Genomic DNA, 14,561 nt, shown 5'->3' on the forward strand with positions numbered 1-14,561 from the left:
TGTTTTATCAGCATATCCACTAACCACGGGAGCTTGGCTCAGAATCACACGGAGGAAGCAGGAACAGCTGAACTTGAACTTGGGACTGACAGCTGTCCAATCCCAGGGTCCCACCTGGTGCCTCCATCGCCCTCTCACTTCCCGCCAATCCAACCCACCACCAAACGCTGTGGGCTTTACCCGCAGGTTGGCGGCCTTCCCCTGCAGCCTGCCTGGACCTTCAGACATGACCCTTCCACACCTCCCCCAGCCCAGACACCCTGGGGCCTCTCATTGCTCTAGGGTCAAAACCAAGGTCTGTGCATGGTCCACAGGAGCCTCTGCCACCTGAGCCCAGGTGACCCAGGTGACATCTCCATCCTTCCCTGCATCATGTCCCAGGAGTTGAACCCAGGGTGCTTAACCCCTGAGCCACCTCCCTGGCTCTTTTTATATATTATTTAGAGACAGGGTCTCTCTGAGTTGCTTAGGGCCTCGCTTTTGCTGAGGCTGGCTTGGAACTCACCATCCTCCTGCCTCAGCCTCTGAGCCCCTGGGATGACAGGCCACGTCAGTCTGGTTCACTGCCGTGTGCAACAGTGCCCAGCACAGGGCGGCTGCTGATGCGCTTGTCACATACACCAATGGATGAGCACCAGGGGCACAGCAGCTCATCCGGGCACGTGTGTCCGCGCTTCCGCACGGCAGTGCCCCACCCTGCCGGGGCTTCTCCTGGCTGATGGATTCCACGCCCGAGCTGCACCCTGCCCCGCCAGCTCCTTACCCTCACCTCCAGCTCCCTTCTCAAAGGCCACCCGCAGACGCTCGAGCACCACGCTGTCACTGGAGCCCTCGACCCGGACCTCCTCATCCAGGACCCAGAGAAGGCCCCTGGCATCCTCGGCACCTCCTCCAGCTGGTAAGTGGACCTGATGGGAGACCCAGGGGACAGTGAGGGACAGTCTGTTTTGTCCTGTGCTCCCACGGGTCCCCAAACTTTCAGTGTTGGAGCCACAAAACGGTAACACCTCTCCACTTCAAGGAGTCAGAATCTGCCTTTCCCTCCTGGGCACCCTTGGGCAACTTTCTGTACCTCTCTGGGCCTCATTTTCTCCTATGAAAAAAATGGAGACCAGAAATATCCTCCTCAGAGAGCCGCAGTGAGGCACTACCAGGGTGAGTGTTCTGTCAACGGCGTCTTTCTAGACGGAGGGAGGCAGCTAGACTATTTGTACACAGCCAAGCAGGAAAGGATTGATTCCACCCACGCCACTTCCTTTTTGTATTTTTCCAAACTAAAGTTTTGGGAATAAATGAAACACACACACACACACGCCCTCAAAGAACATCTCCGAGGAGAAGGTGAACTTGATTCAAAAGCGCAGACACAGAACTTGGCCCCAGCTTCAGCCACAGGCCACTCTGCCATTTTGCTGAGGGGGACACAGAGGTCCAGGGAGTTTCATAGGCTTAGCTGAGGCCCACAGGAGAGGCCATGACCAAAAACGGTGTGGGCTGTGGACAGTGGCCAGCCACCCCAAGTGCCCAGGACCCAGGGGCTTCCCAGGATGCAGAGGCTGGGGAGTATGTCAGGGCTAAGGCTGGGGAGTACGGTGCGCACAGGCCAAGCAGGGCTGGGAAACCCTGGCCCACAGCCCTCAGAGCCACACCCCAGGACCACATGGGGAGTCCCAGGGACGGCTACAGCTGGACCCCGGGGATCCTGGGCCTTCACCTTGGCCCCTTCCTCTTCTTTTAGCGGGAGGAGGGTACTTAACCACTGAGCCCCATCCCAGGCCCTTTCTATATTTTATTTAGAGACAGGCCTCGCTGATTTGCTCAGGGCCTCGCTAGGTTGCCGAGGCTGGTTTTGAATTTGGGATCCTCCTGCCACGGCCTCCAGAGCTGCTGGGATGACAGGTGTGTGCTACCAGCCTTTGGCTACCTTCTTTGGGGTTGAAATGGACAGCTGGCCCATCCTCAGAAGGTAGCCACTCTATGTCACAGCCCAGTGGCCCCAGGGGACACACTGCCCTTCCCATCCAGCACTGTTGATTTGTCTCCTGGGCCCGGCCCCTCTAAGGAGAGGGCGAGGTGAGCCAGAGAGTGACCACCAAGCAGCACAGCATGGTGGCCATGGCCTGGGCATACGAGGGAGGGGCCTGGAGTGAGAGGCTCAGCCTGCTGTGGCCCACAGGACAGCATGGAAACCACCCTGGACCTGGGGGACAAGGCATGGGGAAAAGGGCAGCCTGCAGTGTCCCTGGCAGGAGAGGGGCCACGGGCAGGATGTCCCCAACACGTCCCCCGTGCCTGGTGCTTCCAGTGCCATATCTCAGTGACACGCAGAGGAACCATTCCCATTCTGGAGATGAGAAAACCGAGGCTCAGAGAGGTGCAAGGTGTGCCCAAGGTCACCAAGGTCAGGACCAAGGCAGGAGGGTTCCTGAGCCTGAGCTGGTCCCATCCAAAGGTAAAGAAAGGGGAAAGACGTCAATCAAAGGGTCCTGAGCCCAGGATGGGGCGGGCCAACACAGATCATGGAGCACTGCGGGTTTGGATGGGAGGAGGCAGGTGGAGCACCCCCGTGTGTCCTAAGGGTGCTCCTCTCACTCTTCATTCCCCAGGACCCAGTCTCTGCTGGGCCAGAACCTCTGTCTGAACAGAGAGCTGAAGGACTCCGAGCTCCCCCTCTGAGCCCCTCCAGGCCATGGTCAGACACACAGCTGAGCAGGGTCCCCGGCCCCAGCACCTTTCCATCTCCGTCGCCTGGACCACACCCAGGCCATCAGCACAGACGCTGGGGTGGCTCCCGGGCCTCAGTGTCCCAGCACCTGGGGGGGTGCCAGGTGCAGGCCGTGTGGAGAACCAGCAGCCTGAAGGCTCCAACCTGCTGGTCACCTCTGACCACCTTGGTGGCAGGGTCCCTTGTTACCTGGGAGGGCTTCTGATCCACAACGGCCACTGTTGTCGCTGGGGAAGACTCCGGGAGGTCGAACTTCACAGGAACATCTTCCTACAGGCCACAGGGTGCAGAAGTTAGGGGCAGAAAGCTCTCAGAAAAAGAAGTGAGGACGTCGCTTCAGCTTCTTATATAAAAAATTATTTTAAAAAATTGTATTGTTGGGTGCAGTGGTGCATGATCCAGTGGCTCGGGAGGCTGAGGCAGGAGGATCGTGAGTTCAAAGCCAGCCTCAGCCACAGCAAGGCCCTAAGCAGCTCAGTGAGACCCTGTCTCTAAATAAAATGCAAAATAGGGCTGGGGACGGGGCTCAGTGGTCGAGGGCCCCCGAGTTCAATCCCTGGTACCAAAAAAAAACAAAAACAAAACAAACAAACAAAAAAAAAAACCAAAAGCAGTAACCAGACACTCAGACAGGGCTGGGCACAAATGTCCAACACAGTGTTGTTTGTATCCTCACCTCGAAATCACCCAGGTGTCAAAAAGAAAGTTAATAAAGAGTCAGACATAACCACTGAAATGCACATTTACTAAAAATCTGTAAATGGGGTGAGGAAATAGAATGTAATGCCGTGGGAAAGACAGTGGACAGCAAGATCACACGCACAGGAGGATCAGAAATTTGCAGAGAAAACTGTATAAAAAATTTAGACTCTAATGAGTCTCAACGACAGCCCACGATAAAGGGTCACCTCTGGGTGGAGAAGCTAAAGGAAACTGCATTTCTTGTTTCTTTATGGATCTATGCATTTCCTAGGGTTCTTTAAAATAAGGCACATGCACGATTTTGATAATGAGAAATAAGTGAAGCAGTGTGGGGAAAAATCTCATTGTCACCACATATGAGATTACGGACCGGCACTCTCCACGTTGCTTCAATAGATATTCCAAACAGCCACCTGAAGGGGTGCGGCAACAGTGGCTTGCTTTTTGTGTTTTGATTCCTGTGTCCCTGCCTGGTTCAAGCTCTCTGCAGACTGATTTGCAGCTTCCTCCTGAAGAGGAGCCCATGTTCCTCCTCCTGGAATCAGGGCTCCTCCTTAGACTCCGTCTGACCCGCCAAGTACAGCAGTCGTGACCCTGAGTCAGCTCCAAGCTGGCCTCAGGGGGCCCCGTGCCCATCGGCTCACAGGCGGGGACCTCTCTCCAACACCATGACCTCGCTGGGCGGGCCTGCTGGAGGTGAGGCTCTCAGGGAGCAGGGACAGGTCTCAGTTCAAGGTCAACAGTCCCCCAGACGTACAAAAGGGCTCAGTGAAGACCGTCCGGGGGGCACCCACCAACTACATCTGATCACAGCTCCACGGCCAACCCAAGCTGGGAGCAATGGCACCCGCCCGTCATCCCAGGGGCTTAGGAGGCTGAGGCAGGAGGATCGTGAGTTCAGAGTCAGCCTCAGCACTCAGCAAAACCCTAAGCCACTCAAGGAGACCCTGTCTCTAAATATAAATGTTAAAAAGGGCTGAGGATGGGGGTCAGGGGTTAAGCACCCCTGGATTCTTAACCATATGTTCTTGGCACCAAAACAAAGAATAATAATAACCCAGTCAAGAGCAGAAGAGCCACAAAAGGCTGCTGTCATCAGAGGCAGTTCTTATGCCTCTTATTGTGGCAAAGGGTCATGGCAGAGGAGTGTTATCATCTCACTTTTCCATGTGAAGGAATTAAGGGCCAGAAAGGGTGAGCGACTTTTCTAAGGCCACACAGCCAATAAGTGACAGAATTACCATCAGACCCTGTTAATACCCTTTATGGAGACTTCTCCAAACTCCTGCTTGCATTCCTGTGGCCCCGCGGGCTCCAGCCTCAGACAGGGCCATCCTTCCCATGGCTACTATCCCGTGAGGGCATTGGATGGGTGTTTCTAATATCCTGCTGTGAGCCACATAGCGGAGACAAACTGGTCACTCTCAGAGAAGGAAGGAGTAGAGACGGGGTGGCCATCGGGGGTCCTGCAATGTTCCCATTGTCCCCTGGGGGAGGGGCCCAGGAATATGTGCATCTGGAAGAATTCACGGCTGGACACTGTGTCCTTCTGTGCTTTTCTGTGTTGAAGGCACCCCCTCCAAAATACGGGTGTTGAAAAGCAGTGGCCAATGTGACACGGTGACAGTACCACAGGTGGGCCTCTATGAGGGGATGAGGCCAGGAGGGCTCCTTTGGGGCCTAAACCCTGATAAAAGGGGTGTCCCCTGCATCTGGCTCTCTGCCCTCTACCTCCCGCCGTGTGGGGACAGGGTCCCTCCTTACAGACTTCACGGCCACCGGGAGGCCGAGGGCAGCCCTAGCCAGAGAGTCAGACTCGCCTGCCCTAGACCTTGGACTTGCAGGCCCCGGGGAGGCGAGGAGATGACCGCAGGCCCCTTGTTCAGAGCCCGTCTCAGGGACGCGGGTAAATGTTTCACTCCTTTTTCTTCACGGTGGAAGGACTTGAGGGACCCGGCAACTGCCTGTGCCACGGGTGACCTGGGTCCTCCCCTGCCGTTCAGCCAAGTCCCCCAGGAGGGGAGCTGCTGGCCCACGGGCACGGGCACCTCCCACTGGGCTGGGAATCGTCACCTAGTGGCCCAGAGTGGCGCATAGGGCGCGTGGGGGGTGCGCCAGGGCCCATGAGGACTGGGGGGAGCGGCTCAGCTTGGTGAGGCGGGGGGAGAGGCAGGTTTCCCCCAGGGGGAGAACTATGGGAATGAGGCCCGGGAAGCCCATATTCCTGGTGTGTCGGGGCTGGAGGGTGGAGGCTCCTGGTGGAGACCGGGCTGTAGGACAGGGAGCAGCGGAGGCCCCGAGGCCGGGCCGAGAGGAAGGGCTGCAGCACTGGCCGGCCCCACAGACAGACAGGGCTGCAGGCGCTGCAGGGGCCGCCCTCCCTCCCCGGCCGAGTCCCACCTCTCGGAGTCGCTCCAGCGTGGACACGAAGGTGCTTTGGTGGAAGAGCAGCTGCAGACGCTCCTGGGCGTAATTATGACACAGCTCCTCAAAGGTGGCCGCCCGGTCCTTGCCCTGATGCCGGGGGTTCTGAAAGCCCGGGGAGTCCACCACCATGATGGACGCCATGGAGAGGTGGTGGGAGGAGAAGGATCTAGAGAGAGGAGAGGGAGGCCCTGAGACAACACAGATTCTGAGAACCTGCTGGTCCAAGCTTCCTGCTGCCCCATCACAGAGACGGAGAAACTGAGGCTGCAGCAGCAGGCTCGGCAGGTTTGGAGATCCAGCAGACCCGTTTCAAAACCAAGCTCACCACTTCTAGGCTGTGTGACCTTGGGGAGTGGCTTAACCTCTCTGAGCATGGGTTTCTTCAACCATTAAAGAGTGGTGGGAGGAGGGAGTTTGATCACAAGGATGAAAGGAGAGGGTAGAAAGCATATCCCATATCGCAAGTTCAAGGCCAGCCTCAGCAACTCCGCGAGACCTTAAGCAACTTAGCAAGACCTGTTTCTAAATAAAAAATAAAATGGGCTGGGAGGTGGCTCAGTGGTCAGGCTCCTGTGGGTTCAGTCCCTGGTGCCAAAATAAAAAAAAAAAAAAAAAAAAAAAACAAAAAAACCTGGTGATGCACAGGGACAGTGAGTTTCCAGGACAGTGACTTACTTCACCAGCCCGGGGTGCAGAACCGACTGGCTGGAGGCCACCCAGAAAGCGGGCGACAACATCAAGACCAGAGCGTCCCTCTCTTTCCCCAGGGGCACACCGAAACAGAAGAACTCACCCTGTGAGGGCATTAGTGGGGTTCTTTCAAGCTGTCCCCTTGGACCTCCTGGTGTGTCTGCCAGGGCGGGCAGAGCGGGGTTTGCTCACATCAAAATGCAGGAGGAAGACACGGGAGCCATCACGCGGGTGTCCACCCTCGCTCTGCAAGGATGGGCTGTGTGTCCTGGGACAGGTGCCCAACCTCTCTGAGCCTCAGCCGCTCCTCTGTGACGGGGTTCATGAGGAGAGGGCTGCGGGGAGGACTGTGATCACCCGTCCACGGTTGGGAGCCGGCCTTTGCCAGGGTGCCGAGCTCGGCGGGGGCCATTTGCTATTATCACCATTAGCAGGATGGGCTGGGGGACCCTGAGCCTCAGCTCTCCCTTCTCCCTGCTGAGGCTTTCCACCTGCAAGGCGGGGCCAGCCAGCGAGAGCAGCCACCATGGACGTGGGTGGAGTCGAGGACGGTCCTCCCAGGCGCGGGCAGGCTCAGTACACCCACCTCACAGATGTGAGCTCCAGAACCAGGCCAAGCCGCGCCCTGGCTGGCTGAGGCCTTTCCCTGCCCACGGTCTCCTCCCCTCCCATCCTCCCTCTAAGCACCTCGAGCCACTTGAGCCTGGGGTCCAGATGGCAGTGACTGCCGCAGCGGCTGGGGAAGTTGGTACCGTGGCTATGACAACCCGGAGGTCCCCTTAACTCTGTTGCCACACGCAGCCTCGTCCCTGCACCAGGATTCCCGGGGCTCTCTGGGCTTCCTCCCCTCGCCTGCTGTCCCTCAGCCCTGCTGGACAGGCCCAGGGTTCCCAGGACAGGCTGGGGGCACTGTCCACGTCCACTGCCGCCAACATGCTTTTTTTTTTCTTTTGTGGTGGTGGGGATTCCAGGGATTGAACTTGAGGCCCTCGACCACTGAGCCCCGTCCCCAGCCCTATTCTGTATTTTATTTAGAGACAGGGTCTCACTGAGATGCTTAGGGCCTCGCTGTGGCTGAGGCTGGCCTTGAACTCATGATCCTCCTGCCTCAGCCTCCCAAGCTGCTGGGATGACAGGTGTGGGCCATCGCCCCCAGCCAATGTGCTTTTCTTATTGGATTTTTTACAGCCAACAACTAAAATTCCTTGTTGGTTTCCCTTAATCCTCTGATGCCCTTGGGGTATAGACCTATTTTACAGATGTGAAAAGGGAAGTCAGAGAGGCCTGCAGGGGGCCACGGTGGAATCGGAACCCAGCACTGCCGACCCCAGCAACCCTCTGGCCAGCTCAGAAATGCCCCTCGTCGAACCTGCCTCGTGCAGGAGCTCCCAGTGCCCCAGCAAAGGCCACAGTACCTGTTGATGAGCGAGACGACGGCAGCAAAGAGCTCCTGGTACAGGCCGCCGGCCATGCCCTCCACGCACTCCACGCCCATCATCTTGAGCCCTGGAGTCAGAAAGAGGACGGGGTGGCAGGCCACTGTCACCACCTTTCAGGGCCGAGGACATTGCCACAGGACAGCAGGGGTCGCTTGACTTGGAAAATACCCCTCCCCAGCGCCACTGTTGAAATAGCGCCAGCTCCTGGGACAAGGTCCAGGTGATTTATGAGCACTCCACGGTCTCGCACCGCCTGGCCCTCCTGCTCTCCAAGCTGCTCCCCAGGTGACCCCCAGTGCTCCACGTGGACAGCACTGCTGGGGATGGGACCCAGAACCACCCCAGGGCCACCTGATACAGGTGGGTTCCCAGCCACGGTGGCTGTGGGGGAGGGCGGGGCCTTCGGGGGCGGGGACTTCGGGGGGCGGGGCCTTCTGGGGCGGAGCCTTTGGGGCGGGGCCTTTGGGGGCGGGGACTTCGGGGGCAGGGACTTCAGGGCTGGGACTTTGGGGACAGGGCCCTCAGGGCGCGGCCTACTGGGAGGCTCCAGGTCACTAGGCCATGCGCTTGGGGGCCTCATTTTTATTTCATTTTGTTGTGTTTACTGCTGCACTTTGGTTACTCTACCACTGAGCCACATCCCCAGTCCTTCCTGATTTTTATCTTCAGACAGGACCTCCCTAAGTTGCCCAGACTGTCCTCAAATTTATGATCCTTCTGTCTCAACCTCCCAAGTTGCTGAGATGGAGGCATGGGCTGCCACACCCTACTAGGGGACATACCCTTGAAAGGGAGAGTAGACGTGCTGCCCCATCACAGGCCCAAAAGCAATGAGACCAAAGGACCACAAATCAAGCCCTTCAGAACTGTAAGCCAAAATAAACCTTTCCTCTTTTTAATTTCATTAGCTCAGGTATTTTGCTATAGTAACAGAAAACTGACTAACCCAGTCACCTCCTCAAGGAAGCCTTCGTTGACTGCCACCAGCTCTGTCCTGCTTTTACTACACAAACTATGGCATAGTCTTTACTCGTGTGGTTATTTTAAACCTGCATCTCTCCCATGAGAGGACCCCCTCGTGCCCCAGCAAAGGTAGTGCCCTGAAGTCAGAGACTGTCTCTTGAGTTTTTTTGGCCTTTAAATCCTCTGTACCTTGCATGTAGTAGAAATGTGATGAATGTCTGCTTTTTCTGGAGGGAAATTGGGCAATTTTAATTTCAGTAACTGTCACCTGTTATATACTGGGGGACTTAGTAATTTCACTCCTGGGCTTTTTTCTCCTAATGATACATTCTGAGAAACAAAGATATCTTGGTACACGGGTCCTTCCCCCTGCTGCTGAGAATCACTTTCTGGAGACACCTTGAGCGCCCGCAGAGAGCCACGGTCTGTGAGGCCCGCAGTGGGCTCAGGCACAGCCCGGCTTGGGGCTAGGTGGAGAGGGGGAAGACTCCGCCTGCGACCCTCAGGAGGAAGGGAGGGCTCGAGGCCGTGATCACAGCCACGGCTTGATGGCCCTTCAACCCACTCACCTGGGCGCGTGCAGTTAAAACGGCCGCCTGGGTCAGAGTGGGGAAGGGGGCAGAGCGGGGCCTAGGGACGACATGCCCTGACCCTGGAGTGTGCGCACCCGCCGCAGAATTCAAGCCACGGCTTCCACATCTGCATGAGTGGGTGCCGGGGGCCACTCTGCTCTTCCAGCAGCCCCAGCGCTGCCCGCCCTCCTCCCCTCCACCTCTCCCTGGGCGGTTGCTAGGCAACCCACAGCCTCCCAGCATCTCTCCAAAGCCCCAGCCCCCCTCCCCCCCACCTGCTCCGCGTTCACCCTGGAGATGGCCTGAGAGGTCGGCTCAGGCTGGCCAAGCAGCCTGTGTGTGTGTGTGTGTGTGTGTGTGTTTTGCACATCCAGGTGCCTTTATGGGCTGTGCATCTGTGCAAGGACCCAGGGGACTTCTGAGGAAGCCACAGCTCAGACACTGCCACTGTCCCGAGGAGAGCTGCTCCTAGAGGGTCCTCAGAGGCCCCTGGGCTGAGAGCCCCGAGGCCGCCTTCGCTCCCTGTCTGCAGGAGGGCGTCTGGTGGGCAGAGCTGCAGACCCCGGGCTCCGCGGCCCCAGCCCTACAGCTGCAGAGCGCTGGCCTCCCGGGCTTCTCCCCGTGCCAGGGAAAAGCACGGGCCCGCCTGGCCATCGCAGAAGGCGTCCTCGGTCCCTCCCTTTCCCCAGGGTTCCTGCTGTCACCTCAGCTAGTAAACTGGCCTCAGCCTCTGCGCTGTGTCCCCTCTCCACCACCTGTCCCCTCTTGCCCCGTGACTGTCACCAGCTCCCTTGTCCCACACACCCCCAACCTTCCCGGGCTGAGCTTTATACAGAAGGAGTCGGCACACCAGCCCTGCCCGCCGCTCGGAGCTGCTGGTGGCTGAGAGTAAAACCCCAGTTCCCAGGCCGCAGGGAGCAGGTCCCCTGAGCGCCACCTCTACCCCAGGCCCAGCAGTGCCAGCCTGGCCTCTGTTCCACAGAGAAAGGCCACCTCCCCCTTCACAGTGAGGGCTCAACTCCTGTGACATCCAGAGGAATGCATGGCCCTTTGGCACTGCCCCCAGTGTCCCCACCCCAGCCCGGGCCGCTCCCAGGACATGGCAGCCTCACGGTCGCTGGGCAGAGCTAGGTACTGTCCAGGTGGGAACCTGCCACTCCTGCTCCTGGCACAGGGACACAGAGGGGGCCTTCGATATTTCTTGATGAGCCAATGAAAGAAGGCTGTGGGTGCCCGGTGGCAGGCCAGAGGACACCCTGGACACCCACAGAGGGGACAGCGCAGTACCTGGGCTGGCCTCCTCCTCCTCGAGTCCCCGTGGCCTGGGCCTGGACATCACTTGCTCGATGATCTGCCGCAGGTGGTGCTTGAAGGTGGCCGTGTTCAGCTCCTCGAACTCACAGCCCAGGGCCACGGCTGCGTGGTTCGCCCACTCGAAACGCATGAACTGCTTCCGGCCCACTGCACGGGGACAAGAGGGGCACCGTGGCCTGAGTCCAGGCACGAGGAGGCTGGACACCTCAGAGCCCGCAGAGAGCCTTGCCACCTCTCCACCTCCGGGAACCCACTGGGAGGACCCCAAACAAGGGCCCCACCTGGCCCCCCTGGGGTGTAGTCTCCAGATCAGGGTCAGCTTTCCCCAAAGGCAGGCCCAGCCTCTTTCCTCCCCATTGCCCGGTTCACTTTCTCAAGGCAATTAAAGACATCATGGGGGCCGAGCGGCTCAGGAGGCTGAGGCAGGAGGACCGTGAGTTCAAAGCCAGCCTCAGCAATTTAGCAAGGCCCTAGGCAACTCAGTGAGACCCTAGTCTCTAAATAAAACACAGAACAGGGCTGGGGACGTGGCCCAGTGGTCAAGGATCCCTGGGTTTGATCCCCAGTACACCCCCCCAAAAAACAAATCAAGGGGAGGCACTGTGAGTGTGGAATTGGGTTGTGGTAGGTAGACAATGACGTGTCCCCTCCCCCACATACTCATTCATCTACCCATTCACCCAGCCTCAGCCCCCTGCCACCCTCCACCCAGCCATCCATCCAGCCATCCATCTCTCCAATGCTTATTTATGAGCTCCTACTATGTGACAGACCTATGTTGACCACAGGGAGATCAATGACAGACACAATAGATAGGGACATCCTCACAGAGCACACAGTCCGTGGAGGGAGTGGACAAGGAGCAGGGAGACAAACAGATAAACAAGACAGACACACGGATAGGATGACCTCAGATGACAAAATTATCACACACACACACCCTGCAAGGAGAAACTAAACAGGGTGGTGAGAGAAAGAGAGACTGAGGGAGTCATTATCCATTTGGGATGGCCACAGGGAGACATATGGAACTGGGCTGTGAATGGTAAGAAGGAGCTGGCCACATACAGAACCAGGGAAGTGCTTTATAGGTAGTGCAGGTGGTTCAAAGGCCCTGGGGTAGAAATGAGCATGGTGTGTTGGGGAGACACCAGGAAAGCCAGTGTGTCTAGAGCCCATCAGGGGAGGGGGAAACTAGACGGAGCTGAAGAAGCGGTGGCGAGCCATGCTATGGGGTAATGAGGCCGTCCAGAATCGGCAACAATGTGGATAATGTCCACTGCTGAATGTTAAGTGAAAAGCAGAGTAGAGAACTACCTGAGCATGATGGCAAAGTTAATCACTCCAAACTGCTGCCATCCATCATCCCAAGCTGCTGCCACAATAATAGAAAAGGAAATGTGGCCACATATGAAGTCAGAACTGGCTAAGGGGATCCAGGGTTTCCAGGTTGTCAGAGAGGCTGTGGACTGATTCTGTGATCAAAATAGAATTAAATGATCTGCTAAGATCAATGTCAATCAGTGCCATCCTTTAAAAAATGCTCTCCCGGCTCCTATCTGCTCCCAAATGTGTCTCCTTCCTTGAAATAAGAATAACAGCTGCCCATAGAGGGTCCCTGTCCAACCCAGGGGCTCACAGAGGACCTGTTCTTCAGAAAGACGTCCTGAAGAGTCAGCCTTGGGGACTGGGGATCTAGAAGGAAGGTTTCATCAGAGACTACAGCCCCACCCGTCACTGAAGGTGTCACAGATAACCACTGAGTCCCGGGATCCTCCAGCACGCCAGTTACTCAGCACTGGTCACCACAAAAGCGTCATTCTTATGATCCTTATTTTAGAGTTGAGCTCCACTTGATAGAGATGACACTCACACTCAGAGGGAAAATCGAGAAGTCCTACCTCCTTCACAATGATGAAGAAGATGATGATAGTGGTGGTGGTGATGGTGGTGATGATGGTGTAGGTGGTGGGGGCGGGGGGGGGGGGGCAAGAAGGACCTATGTTCCTATGTCTCCTATGTAACATGGCCTCTCCACTCCGCTCCCATTTGGAGCTGCACAGTGTGTGCTAGAGTGTCCTGAGCAGCACATGGGAAAGCTGGACCTGTGTCAGCCACAATTAGTCATTATTACTATTAGATCTTTTTTCATTTTTTTTCCAGTTTTTAAATCTGCTCTCATTAGTTACTCTGACAGTAGGATGCATTTTGACACATTGTTACTATTAAATCTTCCCAAGAGTCCTAGAGTGTGAAAACTGACTCAGAGATGTCACCAGAACAGCAGACAGCTACTAACCTCCTTTAACCAAATCAGTCCTTCAAATGCCATCTTGGAGCCGTGTGTCCTAAGCTATGACCCAACAGACATTTTTTTTTTTTTAAATACGGACTCACTTATCTCCTTCTCTTAAATGAATACATTGTAAAATGAAATGTTACTGTGATATCTTAAATGAGAATCCATTGTCACCTGTCGCAAGAGAATGTAGAAATAAATACAATGCAAGCACCAAAATGTCATTAGATTCTAATTAGATCTGTCACCTGCGCCTGCCGTCAGTCCGTTCTCTCTGTCAGGGAGATTAGCAGGTAACGCCAGAGGCCTCCCGGGTCATTACCACCGAACAAGATGTTCTTGTCCCCAGCTGGGGACTGAAAGCAAAGTTAATAGGAAGGAACTTTCTAGGTGGGTATTCCTGTCCCCCCACCCTCCACCGCTGCTCTCTAAAATAGGGTCCCCAACATCCCAACAGCAGGGGCCTTCCCGGACACAGTCATGACGGATATCCGTGATTGCTATTTCTGAAAAGAAGACCCACAAGGAAGAGGGCTCTCTGATCCCTGCAGATGGAAGGGGGACATTCCCTTCCATCCATTGTCCGAGATGTGTCCTGCCAGCACAGCCCAGCAGGGGAGAGGGTCTTAGGAGAAGGTGGGGCTCCACTGGACTGGAATTTTTATTGGGCTCGGGTAGGAAGAGAGGGTTGGGACAGGCCCACTGGGGTTGGTAGGGGGAGCTGGCTAAGGTCCAGGACTGGCCAGGGGACCCCTGCTGATTGACAGGCGTTGTGTCGGCGCCTGATAGGTGGTTCTTTCTCGGACACGTGTTGCTTAATCACCTCAAACCCACCTAACAGTCCTGGCTGCCTCCCCAGGTCCTGGATCAACCCTGATATCAGGAAGGCTCGACAACCTCTGTAAAGTGAGCAATGAAATGAAGGGATCTGTGGATGAATGGGTAGCTGTCACCAAGGATGGCCCAGGTCACTTCCCTTCCAGTCTCCTCCAAGATTTGGAAAAGAGAGCCGGGCGTGGTGGCACACACCTGTCATCCCAGCAACTCCGGAGGCTGAGGCAGGAAGATCGTGGGTTAAAGCCAGCCTCAGCCACAGCGAGGCCCTAAGCAACTCAGGGAGACCCAGTCTCTAAATAAAATACCCAGAGGGTCTGGGGGTGGGGCTCAGGGGTCGACCTCTCAAGAGCAGGACCAAGCCAATGACCCCTGGGTCGGAACGGGGATGTGGAGCTGGACAGGGTGGCCACCCAGAAGGGGGCCAGAGATTAAAGCGCTTGTCATAGGGGTCATCCTCCAGAATGTTCCCAGTGTCTGGAGGGGACAATGAACGGTCCCTGCATCACCTCCACTGGTCACGGGCATGGGTGGTGGGGTCTCAACGCCGCAGGACTTCTCAGAGCCTTGAAAACATATCCTGTGATCTCCAGGGA

General features: G+C 56.6%; 1 protein-coding gene across 10 annotated transcripts in view; it reads right to left on the reverse strand.

Moving 5' to 3' along the window:
- Window positions 1–14,561, reverse strand: part of LOC124081144 (beta-adrenergic receptor kinase 2) — a 346,261-nt gene that overhangs the window by 150,442 nt on the left and 181,258 nt on the right. For 9 of the 10 annotated variants that reach the window (XM_046427319.1, XM_046427318.1, XM_058573583.1 and 6 more), the window contains 5 exons: window positions 10,806–10,979; window positions 7,960–8,050; window positions 5,828–6,020; window positions 2,915–2,995; window positions 764–908 (listed from right to left, as the gene is read on the reverse strand). In XM_046427319.1, coding sequence (XP_046283275.1) covers window positions 764–908; window positions 2,915–2,995; window positions 5,828–6,020; window positions 7,960–8,050; window positions 10,806–10,979 — 684 coding nt within the window. The remainder of the gene's footprint in view (window positions 1–763; window positions 909–2,914; window positions 2,996–5,827; window positions 6,021–7,959; window positions 8,051–10,805; window positions 10,980–14,561) is intronic. The other variant, XM_046427320.1, reaches the window with a different exon arrangement.

This window comes from Marmota monax, unplaced genomic scaffold (assembly GCF_021218885.2).
Source record: "Marmota monax isolate L192 unplaced genomic scaffold, Marmota_monax_Labrador192_F-V1.1 WCK01_AAM20220418_F8-fsc00177, whole genome shotgun sequence".
NCBI lineage: Eukaryota > Metazoa > Chordata > Mammalia > Rodentia > Sciuridae > Marmota > Marmota monax.